General features: G+C 37.2%; 1 protein-coding gene across 1 annotated transcript in view; it reads right to left on the bottom strand.

The window, feature by feature from the left end:
- Nucleotides 1–15,521, bottom strand: part of dnai1.2 (dynein, axonemal, intermediate chain 1, paralog 2) — a 149,686-nt gene that overhangs the window by 102,256 nt on the left and 31,909 nt on the right. The window contains exons 7-8 of the mRNA XM_059989591.1: nt 8,194–8,294; nt 4,833–4,946 (exon numbers count right to left, since the gene is read on the bottom strand). Of these exons, the coding sequence (XP_059845574.1) occupies nt 4,833–4,946; nt 8,194–8,294 (215 nt within the window). The remainder of the gene's footprint in view (nt 1–4,832; nt 4,947–8,193; nt 8,295–15,521) is intronic.

Genomic DNA, 15,521 nt, shown 5'->3' on the forward strand with positions numbered 1-15,521 from the left:
TCCCTGGACTTGGTATATATTTTCTAAATAGATAATTTAAGTTTAATGTTTCCCTGCAAACTTTTAGATTTTACCTGTGTAATCTATTTTATTTTTGTATAACCTTATCTATAGAGAACTAAAATTGTCTTTAACTTGTTTTGGAGGCTTGGAGTTTTTATTGAAGGCCTCCCTGTTGGTTGATACATAGTTTAAGTTTTGCTTTTTTTTTCTGTAAATGGTTGATAAGGACTCTCTTTGAATTTTATAATTTCCCCCTTTTCTCCCTCCTTTTTTTTCAATCTTTTATAATTTTTCGCGGGTAGTTTTCTTCTGATTTTCTTTGTATTAAGTTTTATACTTCTGTTGAAGTTGTTCCTATTTGTAATTCTGTTTTCTAGTGCATAAATTAGTTATTATCTGCTATATTATTTATACGGAACTTTTGTTAACTACACAGAACTGGAAGTCATACTTGGGTTAATTTTTTTGGTAGAGCTAGCTGCTCTTTTAGGTAGCTGTCTAATTTTGGATTGCAAGGGGGGGGGGTGGGTTCTCCAGTTCCAACACTACTCACTGTTTTTTTTGTTTTCCTTTGTTTTTCAGGATATGCCTCTGTTTTGATTCTACGGATCTATGTTTACATTTTTTCTCCCAGACTGTTATTGTACTGCTTGATTTTTTATATGCGGGCTACCTTCTATGCACTAACAATTGATAATGGTTAATTCTCTTAAATTTGTGAGCTGGAATGTAAAGGGATTGAATCATCCTGTTAAAAGAAGGAAGGTCTCGCATGTTAAACAACTCAAAGCTGACATTGCTTTCCTTCAAGAAACTCATATTCGTAGTTTTGATCATTCTCGGCTTCTGTCAAAGTGGGCGGGTCAGCATTTTCATTCATCCTTTGCTGCCAAAGCTGGGGGTGGGGTCTCCATCCTTATTAATTCAAATATTCCTGTTGAACTCCATAATAAGATATCTGATACAAACGGCCGTTTTATTATTGTTTCTGGTAAATTATACAATACTAAAGTTGTACTAGCAAACCTGTATGCTCCCAATTTTGATGATGTTAATTTTTTTGAACGTTTTTTCTCCTCACTACCGGATTTAAACTCATACTCTCTTATACTGGGTGGCGATTTCAATTGTTGGTTAGATCCTAATTTGGATCGATCATTCTCTGTTACTAGATTACCTACTAAATCTGCCTTAGCTATTCACTCTTTTTTCTCTAATTATGTTATCTCTGATATAAGGTGTTTCCTTCTACTGAGAGAGACTATTCTTTTTTTTCACATGTTCACCATACCTTTACTAGAATTGATTACTTTTCACTCGATAATCAACTTATTCCATTTGCCTATTCTATCAGAGTATACTGATTTCTGACCATGCCCCAATTATTTTGTCTTTAAATTTTCCTGGTCTCCCTCAGAGGAATAAACACTGGCGTCTTGACTCGACTTTATTATCGGATGATGATTTTCTAAAATTTATTAAGGATCAGATAACCTTTTATTTTAACACCAATACATCATCTGAAATGTCATCCCAGATTGTCTGGGATGCCATGAAAGCATATTTGCGGGGTCAAATAATCTCCTATACAGCTAATCTTAATAGAAAGTCCTGTGCAGATCGATTAGACCTCATTAATCAGAATAAATAATTGGATCAACTGTATGCTCAAACTAAGAATCCTGAATTATACAAGAAGTGTGTAGAACTTCAAACTAAATTTAATCTTCTGTCTACTCAACCTGTCAAACGCCAACTTCTTGAAAGTAAGAGTCTCTTCTATATTCATGGTGACAAATCTGGTAAATTTCTAGCCAATCAGCTGAGACGTTCCAAAGCCAAACAACATATTACAAAGATCCGGAAGGAGAATGGAGACTTCACATCGGATCACTTAGAAATCAATGACGCATTTAAAAATTTCTATTCTTGACTTTATTCCTCTGAATCTTTGAATGACAATATCTCTGTTGATCATTTTTTAAATAATCTGAATATTCCTTCGCTTTCATCTGATTTTAAAGACAAACTTAATGCACCTATATCATCAGAAGCAATATCTTTTGCAATTTCTGCATTGTCTTCAGGGAAATCTCCTGGACCTGATGGGTTCCCAGTAGAATTTTATAAATCATTCTCTTCACTTCTTTCTCCTCAGTTATTCTCAGTATTATCTGACTCATTTAATTATGGTAAATTGCCACCCTCTTTTAATAAGGCATCTATTATTCTTTTATTAAAAAAGGGTAAAGACCCAACGGAGTGTTCCTCGTATAGGCCGATTTCTTTGCTTAATGTTGATGTTAAAATCTTGGCCAAAGTTTTGGCTTATAGATTAGAAACTGTTATTCCCTCTATTATTTCTGATGATCAAACTGGTTTTATTAAAAACCGTCTTCCTTTTATTAACATTCGACGTTTACTAAACATTTTATATTCACCTCCAACTGGGATTCCTGAATGTGTTATTTCCCTCGATGCAGAGAAAGCATTTGATCGTATAGAGTGGAACTACCTTTTTGCAGTTTTAGAAAAATTTGACTTTGGTCAAAGTTTTATGTCTTGGATCAAATTGCTCTATTTGTGTCCTACTGCCTCTGTTTTGACTAATTTTCAGAAATCCCAGTTATTTTACCTCAAACGTGGCACCCGTCAAGGATGCCCTTTAAGTCCCTTTCTCTTTGACTTGGCTATAGAATCTTTGGTGAGCGTTTCGAAATTGTCCTGAATTGACCGGGATTTGGAGAGGGGGTGTTGGGCATAAAGTTTCTCTTTATGCTGATGACTTATTACTTTTTCTTTCAAATCCGTCTACATCCTTACCTCCAACGTTTTCACTTCTTGATCAGTTTAGCCAGTTCTCTGGCTATAAACTTAATTTACATAAGAGCGAACTTTTCCCAATTAATAAAGAAGCACAAGAATTAACATTTCGTGATCTCCCTTTTAAAGTAGTTCATAATCAATTTACTTATCTTGGGATTACAGTCACAAGGAAGTTTAAAGATCTCTTTCGTGAAAATTTTGCCAATCTTTCATATACTATAAAACAGAGTCTGTTACAATGGTCTCCTCTATCTATGCCTTTGGTAGGTCGTATTAATGTTGTTAAAATGTACGTTCTCCCTAAGCTTTTATATTTATTTCAAATAATCCCAATTTTTATTCCTGAATCTTTTTTTGATTCCTTAGACTCTATTATTTTGTCATATCTGTGGAAGAATAAGCGCTCTAGAATTAATAAAGTTTATCTCCAAAAATCTAAAAAAGAGGGTGGCATGGCTTTACCTAACTTTCGTTTATACTATTGGGCAGCCAATATACGTTGTGCTACCTTTTGGTCTTTTTTCCATGGCCAACCTGAGTGCCCTAATTGGGTGGCAATGGAGTTGAGATTTATCTATCTCTGCACTTCTTGGCTCTGTACTCCCTAGTAGTTTGTCCAGATTAATTGTTAATCCTCTTGTTAGACACACTTTGCGTATATGGGCTCAGTTTAGGAAATTTTATGGTTTCTATGGTTTTTCCTTTTCTAGCCCTATCTTACATAATCACCTTTTTTTACCTACTACGTATGATTCAGCATTCCATGATTGGTATAGGAAGGGCATTAGACATTTTGAAGATCTTTTTATTGATAATCGCTTTGCATCTTTTCAACAGCTCTCTGCTAAGTTCAATCTCCCCAATGCTCATTTTTTTAGATATCTCCAAATTAGACACTTTATTAATCCTTTAATTCCTAACTTTCCTGAAATGCCTGAGAAAAATGTTATGGATTTATTTCTTTCTATTAATCCACTAGGTAAAGGTTTAATATCATTTATTCGTGATAAATTAGCATCCTTACGGCGTGCCCCTGTGGATAAAATTAGAATGGCTTGGGAGCATGATTTAAATATCTCCTTTTCTGATGAAACTTGGGACTCGATTCTCAAATCGGTTAATTCAACCTCTCTTTGTGCTCGCCATTGCCTTTTACAGTTTAAGATTGTTCATAGAGCCCATATGTCTAAATCTAAACTATCTCAATTTTACCCTAACATTAGCCCTCTCTGTGATAAATACAAAAGGGGCGAGGCCTCTCTCATTCATATGTACTGGTTTTGTCCTAGCTTGGAGAAATTTTGGAAAGATGTCTTCATAACGTTATCCTATATTCTGAATCACCACCTAGAACTTAACCCTTTAATTGCTTTGTTTGGTTTTTTGGGTGAGACAGATTTACGTCTGAGTTCGACTAAGTGTCGAATATTATCTTTTACTTCTCTCCTGGCTAGACGTTTAATCCTCCTTAGATGGAGAGATGTTGCCCCGCCCATGCATGGTCAATGGCTTAATGATATTATGTCCTGCTTAGATCTTGAAAAAATTCATTATTCAGTTCTTACTTCGGATACAAAGTTCCATTTGGTCTGGGGACCTTTTATTGAGTACTTTCATAACCTTCCTCTTAACTAAGGATTTTTTTTCCGGTCCCTTGCTTTCAGCTCCTTTTTTTTTGGTAGTAGGCATTAATATCTTCTGTTGCTAAGTGTATTTACAGTTTTGGGGGTTTGAATGTCCTGATTTATACTCTCTATATTGTGTTGTGGTTGGTCTGGAGTTCTTTGTTGTTGCGGGGCTTGGGGAGGATACTAATTTTACATATCTTCAATTTGGGTGCTTTCTCAATTATCTTTTATATTATATTATTACTGTATGTTTATTTTTGCACTGTATTAATGTTCTTCATTTCGATCTGGTTTTTTTATCTGTAACGATGTAGAAAATGTATAAAAAACCTAATTTAAATAAATAAATAAATAAATAAAATGATACTATTTTACCCTCATTGGATTGTTGAAAGTCTGTGAAGCCCTTTCACTAAAGTTGAACTGGTTGGGAATTTTTCGTTCTTGCTTAGGTTTAACTATTTCCCTTTCTTCTTCCTCATCCATTGCCTGCAGAATAACCAATAAATATAAACATAAAAAGACTGTATTTCATCTCTGTCAATGCAATAAAAATGATTAATTTGAATCTAAATTGCAATTACTTTTAGAAGTAATTTTTATAAAGTTTAAAAATAATTATAACTCCAGGTGCCCAGAGAAATGTACCACAAACATTGCAACCTAGGTGACCATTACTGATTGCCTGAGAAGTATTGGTAAACTGTCCTCATGAACTGCAAAAGATCTTCTGGTGAAGGTACCTCCACTGTTGTTTTAGGTAAGTAATCTCAGCATTAACATGAAATATTTTAAAATTAGGATAGTGTGCATTGTTACTTCCAAGTACTCGTAACCCTCATCCTTCTTCAGAAATAATCTCTACCATCTCGAAAGACTCAGGCAATGAGTACATTGGAAGCATCTGCAAACTTTTCTTCAACCATCAAAATGAGTGGAAAATAAGACAATAAGACCATAAGATACAGGAGCAGAAGTTGGCTATTCGGCCCATCGAGTCTGCTTCACCATTCAATCATGGGCTGATCCAATTCCTCCAGTCATCCCCACTTCCCTGCCTTCACCCCATACTCTTTGATGCCGTGGTTAATCAAGAACCTGTCTATTTCTGCCTTTAATGCACCCAATGACTTGGCCTCCACAGCCGCTTCTGGCAACAAATTCCACAGATTTACCACCCTCTGACTGAAGTAATTTCTCTGCATCTCTGTTCTAAATGGATGTCCTTCAATCCGGAAGTTGTACCCTCTTGTCCTAGAATCCACTATCACGGGAAATAACTTTGCCATATCTAATCCGTTCAGGCGCTTTAACATTCGGAATGTTTCTATGAGATCCCCCCTCATTCTCCTGAACTCCAGGAATACAGCCCAAGAGCTGCCAGACGTTTCTCATATGGTAACCCTTTCATTCCTGGAATCATCCTTGTGAACCTTCTCTGAACCTCCCTCCAATGTCAGTATATCCTTTCTAAAATAAAGAGCCCAAAACTGCACACGATACTTGATATGTGGTCTCACGAGTGCCTTATAGAGCCTCAACATCACATCCCTGCTGTTATATTCTATATCTCTAGAAATGAATGCCAACATTGCATTTGCCTTCTTCACAACCAACTGAACCTGGAGGTTAACCTTTAGGGTATCCTGCACAAGGACTCCCAAGTCCCTTTGCATCTGTGTACTTTGAATTCTATCCCTGTCTAAATAATAGTCTGCCCATTTATTTCTTCCAATAAAGTGCCTGACCATATACTTTCCAACATTGTATTTAATTTGCCACTTCTTTGCCCATTCCCCTAAACTATCTAAGTCTCTCTGCAGTCTCCGTTTCCTCAACGTTCCTCCACCTACCTTTGTATCATCGGCAAATTTAGCCACAAATCCATTGTCCATAGTCCAAATCATTGACGTACATCATAAAAAAGCAGCAGTCCCAACACCAACCCCTGTGGAAAGCTACTGGTAACCGGCAGCCAGCCAGACTAGGATCCATTTATTCCCTCTCTCTGTCTTCTGCCAATCAGTCAATACTCCACTCATGTATGAATATTTGGTCAAAATTTTGGAACTCCATACCCACACCATAAAGTTGATGCAGTTCAAGAAGGCTTTGTTATCAACATCCATTTCCCATGTATGAGCAACAAAGTAAGAGTAAAGGTTATAGTATTGAATAATAATTAAGAACTTCAGAAAAAGAAACAGAGCCCCTTGTGCCTTCTCAGCTATTCAACAAAACCATGCCACTAAATCCATTGATTCATACTGTAATCTGGAAGGAATCTAAACCATTAAAACAAAATAAGAAGAAACTAATCAATGACAGCATGAAATCGCAAAACACAGAAAATAAGGACAAACTAAAACCAAGGAAAGGTGCATGTACACAGACAGCAAGTGAAATAAAAGGAAATATGAGAAGGTTAGATCAAAAGAATTAGAAAAGCAAACAAAATAAACTTGAAATTAATTTATCAAGGATATTAAAAATGATGTTCTGCACATACTGTACATAAATAATAAAAGAAAAATCTTAGCAAAGATAGCTCAGTAAGTACAGCCATGCTTATTCAAGGTTCACATTATTTGTCTGTAACTGCATAAGCTCTTCATTAATAAATATCTATTCAACTCCCTTCTAAGATTACTTATGAAACAGTTTTTATCTCCAGATCCAGATAGTTCTCTTAGTAAAAAGATTTTGCTTCATCTTTTACCTAAGATTTTGATCCTATGACCTTTGTTCATTGGCTTATTTGCCAGAACAAATACTTTATTTTCCACTCTCAAAACCACTCATCATCTGGAGAACTTCCATGAGGTCACTTGTTATTTTTAATACTTTATTTTCTAAGAGAAATGACCTTAATTCTTATGAAACAATTCTGGAATTGAAATTAGTTTACTATTGTTGTATGAAGATAGAATGAAGAGCTTGTCTTGCATGCAGTTCATACAGATCAAATCATTGCTCTGAGATAGAACAAAGTAAACAATGACAGAATAAAGTAACAACCATAGAGAAAATGCAGTGCAGGTAAACAATAATAGGCAAGATCATGGCAAGGTAGATTGTGAGGTCTAGAGTCCAGCTTATCATCTAAGGGAACCATTCAACAGTCTTATAAGAGAGGGGTAGAAACTGTTCTTGAGCCTGATGCTACGTACTTTCAGTCTTTTGTACCTTCCACTCAGTGGAAGAGAGGAGAAGAGAGATGGAGTGTGTGGAAACATTTCTCTTAATTTAATTCCCTCAATCTAGGTAACATCTTGGCATATTCCTTCTCTGCATCCTTCTAGATGTCAGCTGAGATCTATGTAATTACTCATTAGTTCAAACTGGTTGCAGAATAAATGTTTGTTAGTCCATCAGAAGAATTCAATAGTTGTTCTCTAAATTGTCCTTTTCCATCATCTCAATACTATGAAAATATGAGACACTTTTTAACTTGAATATTTGTAACAAGTCCAATAAAGCCCAATATCAATTTTAAGAACATCATGGGGAAACAACGAAATGCATTACAAATGATAATATACAAATCTATTTTAATTGCATCAATAGAAATTAGACAAACAGGGACTCTAGTTTACACTAACATCTATAGTTGGTTAGAACTCATTCTCAAGCTCTGTCAAGAAAGAAGCTTTAATTCAAGACCACAGAATATGGTTATCATAGCTAAATTTAAATAAGACTTTGCAAGTTGATTGTTCAGATTAAATGCTTGTACCTTTGCATCTAGAAGCTCTTCTATGTCTTCTTCTATATCTATCTTTGCATTTTCAGGCTGCATTGCTTCAGTCGGCGTTGAAGCTGCTAAAGGTTCTTCATCTAGATAATAGGCAGGAAAAGCTATAAATTAACAGGCTGGATCATCCTTAACTTTGACCAGTGGCCTAACAGTGAATCAGAATCAGGTTTATTATCACCGGTATGTGTTGTGAAATTTGTTACCTCAGCAGCAGCAGTTCAATGCAATGCATAACATAAAAGAAGAAAAAAAATAAAAGTAAAAGTAAATCAATTACAGTATACGTACAAAAAATAGATTAAAAGTCATGCAAAATGAGAAATAATATATATTAAAAAAGTGAGATAATGTTTACCGGATCAATGTCCATTTAGGAATCAGATGGCAGAGGCGAAGAAACTGTTCCTGAATTGCTGAGTGTGTGCCTTCAGGCTTCTGTACCTCCTACCTGATGGTAACAGTGAGAAAAGGGCATGCCCTGGGTGCTGTGGGGTCCTTAATAAAGGATGCTGCCTTACTGAGACACTGCTCCTTGAAGGTGTCCTGGGTACTTTGTAGGCTGGTAGCCAAGATGGAGCTGACTAAATTTACAACCCTCTGCCGCTTGTTTCGGTCCTGCACAGTAACTCTCCCCCCCCCCCCCCCCCCACCCTCCTGCATACCAGACAGTGATGCAGCCTGTCAGAATGTTCTCCATGGTACTTCTATAGAAGTTTTTGAGTGTGTTTGTTGATATGCCAAATCTCTTCAAACTCCTAACGAAGTATAGATGCTGTCTTGCCTTCTTTGTAGCTGCATCGATATGTTAGTATGAGGTTAGGTCCTCAGAGATCTCTGCACCCAGGAACTTGAAACTACTCACTCTCTCCACTTCTGATATCTCTATGAGGATTGGTATGTGTTCCTTCATCTTACTCCTTCTGACGTCTACAATCAGCTCTTCCATTTTATTGATGTTGAGTGCTAGAACGTTGCTGTGACATCACTCCACTAGTTGGCATATCTCTTTCTTGTACACCCTCCTGTCTCCATCTGAGATCCTACTAACAATGGATGTATCATCAGCAAATTTATAGATGGTATTTGAGCTATGCCTAGCCACACAGTCATGAGCATAGAGAGAGTAGAGCAGTGGTTTAAGCACACATCCCTGAGGTGCACTAGTGTTGATCGTCAGCGAGGTGGAGATATTATCACCAGTCTGCGCAGATTGTGGTCTTCTAGTCAGGAAGTTGAAGATCCAATTGCAGAGGGAAGTACCGAGGCCCAGGTTCTCTGAGAATGATAGTGTTAAACGCTAAGCTAAAGTTAATGAACAGCATCCTGACATAGGTGTTTGTATTGTCTAAGGCCAGATGAAGAGCCATTGAGATTGTGTCTGCCATTGACCTATTGTGACAATTGGCAAATTACATTGGATCCAGGTCCTTGCTGAGGCAGGAGTTCAGTCCAGTCACAACCAACCTCTCAAAGCACTTCATCACTGTAGATGTGAGTGCTAATGGAGGATAGTCATTTAGGCAATTCACTTTATTCTTCTTAAGCACTGGATTAATTGTTGCCTTTTTGAAGCAAGTGGGGACTTCTGCCCATAGCAGTGAGAGGTTGAAAGTGTCCTTGAATACTCCTGCTAGTTGGTTGGCACAAATTTTCAGAGCCTTACCAGGTACTCCATCAGGGCCTTCCATCTTGGGAGGGTTCACCCTCTTTAAAGATAGCCTAACATCGACCTCCAAGACAGAGATCATCAGGTCACTGGGTGCAGCAGGGATCTACACAGCTGTAGATATATTCTCCCTTTCAAAACTGGCATAGAAAGCATTGAATTCATCTGGTGGTGAAGCATCGCTGCCATTCATTCTATTGGGTTTCGCTTTACAGAAAGTAATTTCTTGCAAATCCCGCCAGAGTTGTCATACATCTAATGTTGCCTCCAACCTTGTTCAACATTGTCTCTTCATCCTTGAAATAGCCCTCCACAAGTCATACCTAGTTTTCTGGTACAGACCTGGGTTGCCAGCCTTGAATGCCACAGATCCAGACAATGCACTTTCTGGTTCATTACAGCTTATGATTTGAGAATAAATCATATAATGTTATAATGAGGTCCAATGTTGACCTGAGAAATGATAGCTGATCTTCCGTTCGGGGAAGTTGTAGCTTTTTGAACTCGATATCAAATTCCACAACCTCCTCAGTCTGAGTCAGAACTAGACATTTCAGCAGTACTGAATTACTTGCTGAATTACTTTACTTTATTGTCACCAAACAATTGACACCAGAGCGTACAATCATCACAGTGATATTTGATTCTGCGCTTCATGTTCCCTGAAGTACAAATCGAAGTAAATACGATAAAAATTTAAATTATAAATCATATTTAGAAAAATAGAAAAGTGAATGTATGGTAGTGCAAGACAGGTCCAGATATTTGGAAGGTATGGCCCAGATCCGGGTCAGGATCCGTTCAGCAGTCTTATCACAGTTGGAAAGAAGCTGTTCCCAAATCTGGCTGTACGAATCTTCATGCTCCTGAACCTTGACCCATCTATAATATTTGCTCAGATTTTCTCACCCACCTTCTCTGCAATTTTAAACTAACACATTTTATTTCATTTCCAGTTCTGATTCAGGTGGTTTTTACCTGTAATATTAAATTCTTTTGACAGATATTCCTTGAACTACTGCGTGTTTCTAGCATCTTCTGTAGTTCTTGATTTTCAGGGATCCTTGGGGGCAGGAATTACTTGTATTTGGTAAAGCATGGACTTATTAGGGAAAGTCAGCATGGTTTTATGTGGTGGGGGGAAGATCCTGTCTCACAAGTTTGATCGAGCTTTTTGAGGTGATTAAGATAATTAACGAGGGTAGGGCTTTACCCTCAACAATCATCTTTATTACGTCTTCAAAATACCCATTCAAACTTTACCTACATAAAGTATTTAGCAAAGTCCCTCATAGTATGCTGTCTAGAACACAAAATCATAAGGGATATATGATAACACACACAAAATACTGCAGCAACTCAGCAAGCCAGGGAGCAACTATGGAAAAGATTAAACAGTTAATGTCTCGACCTGAAACATCAACTGTTTACTCTTTTCCATAGATGCTGCCTGGCTTGCTGAATTCCTCCAGCATCTTGTGTGTGTTGCTTGGATTTCCAGTATCTGCAGATTTTCTCGTTTGGGATCTATGATAAGTTGAGTACAAAATTCACTTGGTCTTAAAAGACAAAGTAGTGGTAAGAGGGTGCTCTCTGACTGAAAGTCTGTTGGGCTGATGAGTAAGTTTGCAGGTGAAATGAAAATTGATGGAATTATGGAGAGTGAAGAAGATAGTCAATTTTTGTTTTTCCAACAGAAGATAAATCAGGGTGGAGAAATGGCAGATGGAGTTTAATATAACACACACAATGAGTTGTCAGATACAGGAGGAAATTTTGCATAAATGCAGGACCTTTACAAGCTCTGATGTAAAAAGAAATCCTGGGATGCAAGTCCATAGTTTGAAGACAGGCAACTCAAGAGAATAGGGTGGTAAAGAAGACATAGCAATACTTGCATTCATTAGTTGGGCATTTGAGTACAAATATGAAGAAGTCCTGCTGCAAAACTTCAGTTAGCCCACATTTAGAGTATTGCATGTAGTTCTGGTTACCACACTATAGGAAAGATATGAAGACTTTAGAGAGATGCCAAAGAGTTCCAGCAGGATGTCATCAAGAGCTGAGGAGCAATAGGAGAGAAGTATATAATAATAAGGGAGGTTCAGATAAGGTAAATAAAGTATATTTCCCATGCTGAAGAAAGTCAGATACATGAGGTCATCGTTTAAAAGTGAGGGAGGGAAGGTTTAAAGGAGATGGCTGAAACACACTGCCAGAGGAGGTGGAAGAAGCAGATATAATGGCAGCTTGGAAGAGGTATTTAGAAAGTCGCATGAACAAACAGAGGACAAAGGAATATGGATCACATGGAAACTGATAGGATAAACATAAGCTGGCATTAATATTCATGCAGACTTCATGGGCCAAAGGGCCTGGTGCTGCCCTGTATTGTCTTAAGTTCTTTGTTTTGAATGCACATCTGTGCTCCTGAAATATATCAAAAAAATAAAGTGCATTAACCTACAGTCTGCTGGATTCCACAAAGGTCAGAAATAACATGCCTTACTAAAACAAATGCAAGTGCTTTTTAAATCCAATTGTCAATAGTCACTCCAGCTTCAGTAAAGATTTTCATTAACTCCTTTTTGGCATGTGTCTACCTGTTACAGTCAACAATTTTATTATAAACAAGGTTATATTTTCTCACCTCTTCACAAGATTCAATATACTTGCTTATATATTGTAGAAAGTCTCAAAGATGAAGTTGCCACCAGAGGAAAAGGACAAATAAACTTGTAGACTTTGCCCTCTCTTGATGCAAGCACATTTCCTATTACGTGAATGAGCTGAAGCTCAGTCATGGTAATAGTAATAGTGGAGAAGTGCCATGACTGCTTCTTTTCTTCTAGCTCTCCCTATGCATTTTGTGTAACAATTGCAAATGTTTTCACCAGCTACTTCTCTCTCAGTATTCTACATTTAACCACTCATTTCATTTAAGGGGTTGAAATTTTGTTCTGCCAATTAAGTGGAGGAGAGAAAACCAGTCTATTCAACAAAACAGTATTATTTCCTTTCACTCATGCTGGAATCTAGGAACCATGAATAATTTACAGGCTAGTCTACAGTAGAATTCTTCAGATTGTAGAGAAACACATAGAGGAATATATATCACCACAGATGAAAGCTTTCTGGAGTATGAAATCATACAACAGTTCTGCTGTAGACAATTCCAATCCTGACTTCAAGGGGCCCAGTGTATCAAAGAAAGATGATGATAGGAAATGCAATCAATAGTCCATCTGTAAGCTTGTGTATATCACATAGCTTGGATGAAAACAGTTTCTTCCAAATTTACACATCAAAGTTTACACATACTATGGAGTTCTTTATATCTAGATAAGCACTAAACTAATCTCTACCATCAAAACTGTAGCGGAGTCACAGCATCTTTTAATAGCTCTCTCCCTGTATTGGAAGATTAGCTAAATATCAATGTATTAGGTGCATAGGATTGTTAGAATTCATTCAAGATTCAAGATTGTTTAATGATATTTCCAATACCCAAGTGTAAAGGTGAATGAAATAATTATTACCCCAGATCTAATGCGGCACAAAAAAAACACAATAGGATAAAGAACATAATAATTTTTAAAAATACACACACAATGAATATATATACACAAGGTAGCTTATATACATAGATTGATTGTACATACATAAAGTGACACTAGGTACAGGAGTGTCTGTACATAAGGTGACTCAGACAGGAAATGATGAAGTAGTGGTGGTGTGGTGTGGTGTGGAGGGGTGGATTGCTGAGTGGAGGTGTTGATCAGTTTTACCGCTTGAGAAAAGGTTACTGCGTTTAGTGTGGTAGTCCTGGCGTGGATGCAACATAGCCTCCTCCCTGATGGGACAAACGGGGTGGATGGGACCCTTCTTATTGCTGGCCTTTTTCTGGCACCTTTCTTTATATGTGTATTTGATGGTGGGTAGGTTGGTGCACTGGGCAGTTTTAACTACCCATTGAAGAACCTTCCTGGCTGCTGCTGTGCAATTTCTGGACCATGCAGTGATGCAGCATGTTAGCATGCTCTCTACTGCACTTCTGCAAAAGGTTGTCAGTATCGACGTGCATAGTCCAGTTCTCTTCAACCACCTCGGAAAGTAGAGATGCTGGTGAGCTTTCTTGATTGTGCAGGATGTGTTTTGGGACCATGAGAGATTGCGTGAAGTGAGTCCAGATGAAGGGTCTCAGCCAAAAACATCTATCCATTTCCCTTCACAGAAGCTGGTTGACCAGCTGAATTCCTCAAGTGCTGTATGTGTAGCATGAGTTTGGCCCTGCCTACCCAATATCTTTATCCATCGACGTTGGTGCTATTATTAGCACTGTATATGGTGCTGGGATACAAAAATGCAAGGTCTTTCAATGAGATTACTTCTGATGGACCTGATGTGTGACCACATTATGTCCATCAAAAGTGATCTCAATAAAAGCTCAATTACATCCAGTAAGTGTGTTGAAAGCATTCATAGGAGAAAAGGGATAGCTAAATATGTAAACAAGACTATTAATAATTATCATTACTGTCAAATATTGAATATAGATGCAAATATCTTGTTTGCAATATGGACTATTTTTGTTTTTTTTTGAAACATGCCATTACAAGATGAGAGTATTCTACAAAAAGCTAGACAGAAGAAAGAAAATTGGATCTAAATAGTAAATATAGTGGTAAGGATTACAGCTGTTGACATATGATGAAGGCAAGGATGAGTTAAACGAAACACTGTTCACTCCATTATTTACAATGGTGACTGATGTTTCTCCTTTACAGTCCTATTTATCTTGTCCCACTACAGTTCTTGTACAGTCAGCATTATCAGTTAATCCCTCATGATAACAAAGCTGTGGGGTAAGGAGCAGTTGATACTGCAAAATTGCTCTGGAATATTCACACCTATAGAATTTGCAAATGCATTTCATTTGGTAGAATGCACCTGCTGAACATAACAGCAGACAATGGAGTTTGGGTCTCTCGGAGAAACACAGATAGTCATTTTCAGTAAGTGACTTAGTTTGTAAAGTGATAAAGTGAAAGAGTGTGCAGAGTAAACTTTGGCTCATAATAATGCTCTCTAAAAGTGTTTTGCAAATAAATATATTCTGTCTGCTTCCTTCTCTTCCTGACTGTGATTACTTTGGTTCTCCAGCATTTTTCATGCTGTTCTGTTTCCTCCTCCAGGCCTAAAACAGTTCTGTGAGAACACCTGTGGTTGCTTTCAAAATGTTTACAAATCAGTAAGACCAAGATTTTCCACAGTGATAAAACACATCATAAAATACTGAAAATACTCCCTGCTTGATTCCTTTAAACAACACTTATGTGATTTCCTTCCTGCCAGTTAGTGATGCACCACTGCACAAGTTCAGCATGAGGTAAGTCAAACATCAAGGCATTCCAAAACCAAAGTAATGCTAGACATTTTGAATAACAATAGCAAAAGTGGTGGTAACATGAACTTCTTGAGTTCCATCCAACTTCAATGATTATAACGAACTGGTCTAGTTTATATTGACAACATAAAACCATTGCTCATTTTCTGATTTAGACAGAGGAAATAACAATAAATTTAAGGTCAATTTGGAATTTATTTCTTTTTTTGATACTTTAACCAAATTCACATATAC

This window comes from Hypanus sabinus, chromosome 14 (genome assembly GCF_030144855.1).
Source record: "Hypanus sabinus isolate sHypSab1 chromosome 14, sHypSab1.hap1, whole genome shotgun sequence".
In the NCBI taxonomy this organism is placed as follows: Eukaryota; Metazoa; Chordata; class Chondrichthyes; order Myliobatiformes; family Dasyatidae; genus Hypanus; species Hypanus sabinus.